At 42.7% G+C, this 1,648-nt stretch overlaps 1 protein-coding gene across 1 annotated transcript in view; it reads left to right on the plus strand.

Annotated features, from left to right (window-relative positions):
- The window catches only part of LOC101854134 (MAM and LDL-receptor class A domain-containing protein 1), a gene marked incomplete at its 3' end in the record, with an annotated part of 99,805 nt that overhangs the window by 10,225 nt on the left and 87,932 nt on the right, over positions 1-1,648 (plus strand). Inside the window, 2 exon segments of the mRNA XM_035971125.1 lie at positions 356-443; positions 1,422-1,541. Coding sequence (XP_035827018.1) covers positions 356-443; positions 1,422-1,541 — 208 coding nt within the window.

Genomic DNA, 1,648 nt, shown 5'->3' on the forward strand with positions numbered 1-1,648 from the left:
GAAAAAAGCGATTTGATTTTGTTGCAATCGAAACTAATTGAATTCCGTCAAATAGTGCCAAGTGTTTGCTTTTGCCCCTCCCTGGAGAACAATCTAGCATGCGTGGGTTTTTAGGCGGGTGCTCTGGTGCGGTTTGTTCCTTCTTTCCTATTAAACATCTATCGTCCTAATTGCTCCTTCTTTTTGTGTTTGTTACTCTTTTGTAACACCTCTAATCTTCGGCACTTATGTGACCTTATTGTGCTGCAAGTCCCCCTAAAACACTTACTAAAACTAATCTAGCTTGCCGCGACTCAGTCAAATGAATTCCATTGGCACAATGCAATCGGTACAGCTGTCAGATCTCTTCACCCAGGTTGCTGTGATTTTATCACGCGGAGACGGGAGCAACGTAACAGTTCTCTTGGATGATCTCTCTCTGAACTTTCAACCCTGTGAAGATAGTAAGTAAATACATTATGTGTTCTCTTCAGAAATCGACGTCCTCCCCTCTCTCTCTCTACCCCGCCCCCTTCTCTGTCTGTCTGTCTGTCCGTCTGTCTGTCTGTCTGTCTGTCTGTCTGTCTGTCTGTCTGTCTGTCTGTCTGTCTGTGCCGTCTTCTTATCAGGAGTACTCTTTCTCTCACGTCTCCCCCCCCTCTCTTTTTGCTGAATCGATGGTGCCGTAAAACACCTACTCAATCAAAAATCAAAATCTCATTTTGCTCTTGTCTTTTTCTTGTCATACCCGTCTGTTTGTCTGTATGTATGTATGTATGTATACCTGTTCTCTTTATCTTTTCCCTCTCTCTTTACATCTTTCTCTACACCCCTCCCCTCTTTCTCGCTCTCTCTCTGTCTCTCACGGTCTCTCTCTCTCTCTCTCTCTCTCTCTCTCTCTCTCTCTCTCTCTCTCTCTCTCTCTCCCTCTCCCTTCCCCCTTCTCTCTGTCTATCTGTCCATCTGTAATAATATATTATCTCCATGTCTTTTCGTAATATCAGCCGTAATCTTACAGAGAGAAAGGTAAGAAGCTATAGACCTATGAATGTTGGCAAAGATAGATAGATAGATAGATAGATAGATAGATAGATAGATAGATAGATAGATAGATAGATAGATAGATAGATAGATAGATAGATAGATACTCGCGTAACGAACGTGTTCATGCTTGCACGGATTACTGCACGCATGTACACTGGCACACATGAGTAGACAGACATACAGATAGATATACAGGCGTACAGGCACAGGAAAACAGACAAACAGGTTGAGAGTCGAAAAAAGGAACGACAAGATGGGTCAAATGAATGAGAGACCGAATCAGAGAGATGACAAGGAGAGAGTGCACATTTATTTTTAATAAAAAGAGGACAAAAATGAATAACTTGTACCTTGCTCGAGGACTAAAACATGACTTTATTCTTTCTTTCTTTGATCAGTCGATGAAGACTCGAAAATCTTCTTTTGCCAAGACGACGCCAACACAAAATTGCCGTACACACAGGTCTGTAACTTCCATTTTGACTGCCCTGAGACGTCAATGGATGAGGTCAACTGTGGTAAGATTCGGACGTCGTTGTTGTTGTTGTTGTGATAGTCGTCGTTGTCGTCGTCGTCGTTGTCGTTGATGCTATTGTTATTGTTGCTGCTGCTGCTGCTGCTGCTG

The sequence above is a fragment of the Aplysia californica genome, unplaced genomic scaffold, assembly GCF_000002075.1.
Source record: "Aplysia californica isolate F4 #8 unplaced genomic scaffold, AplCal3.0 scaffold00015, whole genome shotgun sequence".
In the NCBI taxonomy this organism is placed as follows: domain Eukaryota; kingdom Metazoa; phylum Mollusca; class Gastropoda; order Aplysiida; family Aplysiidae; genus Aplysia; species Aplysia californica.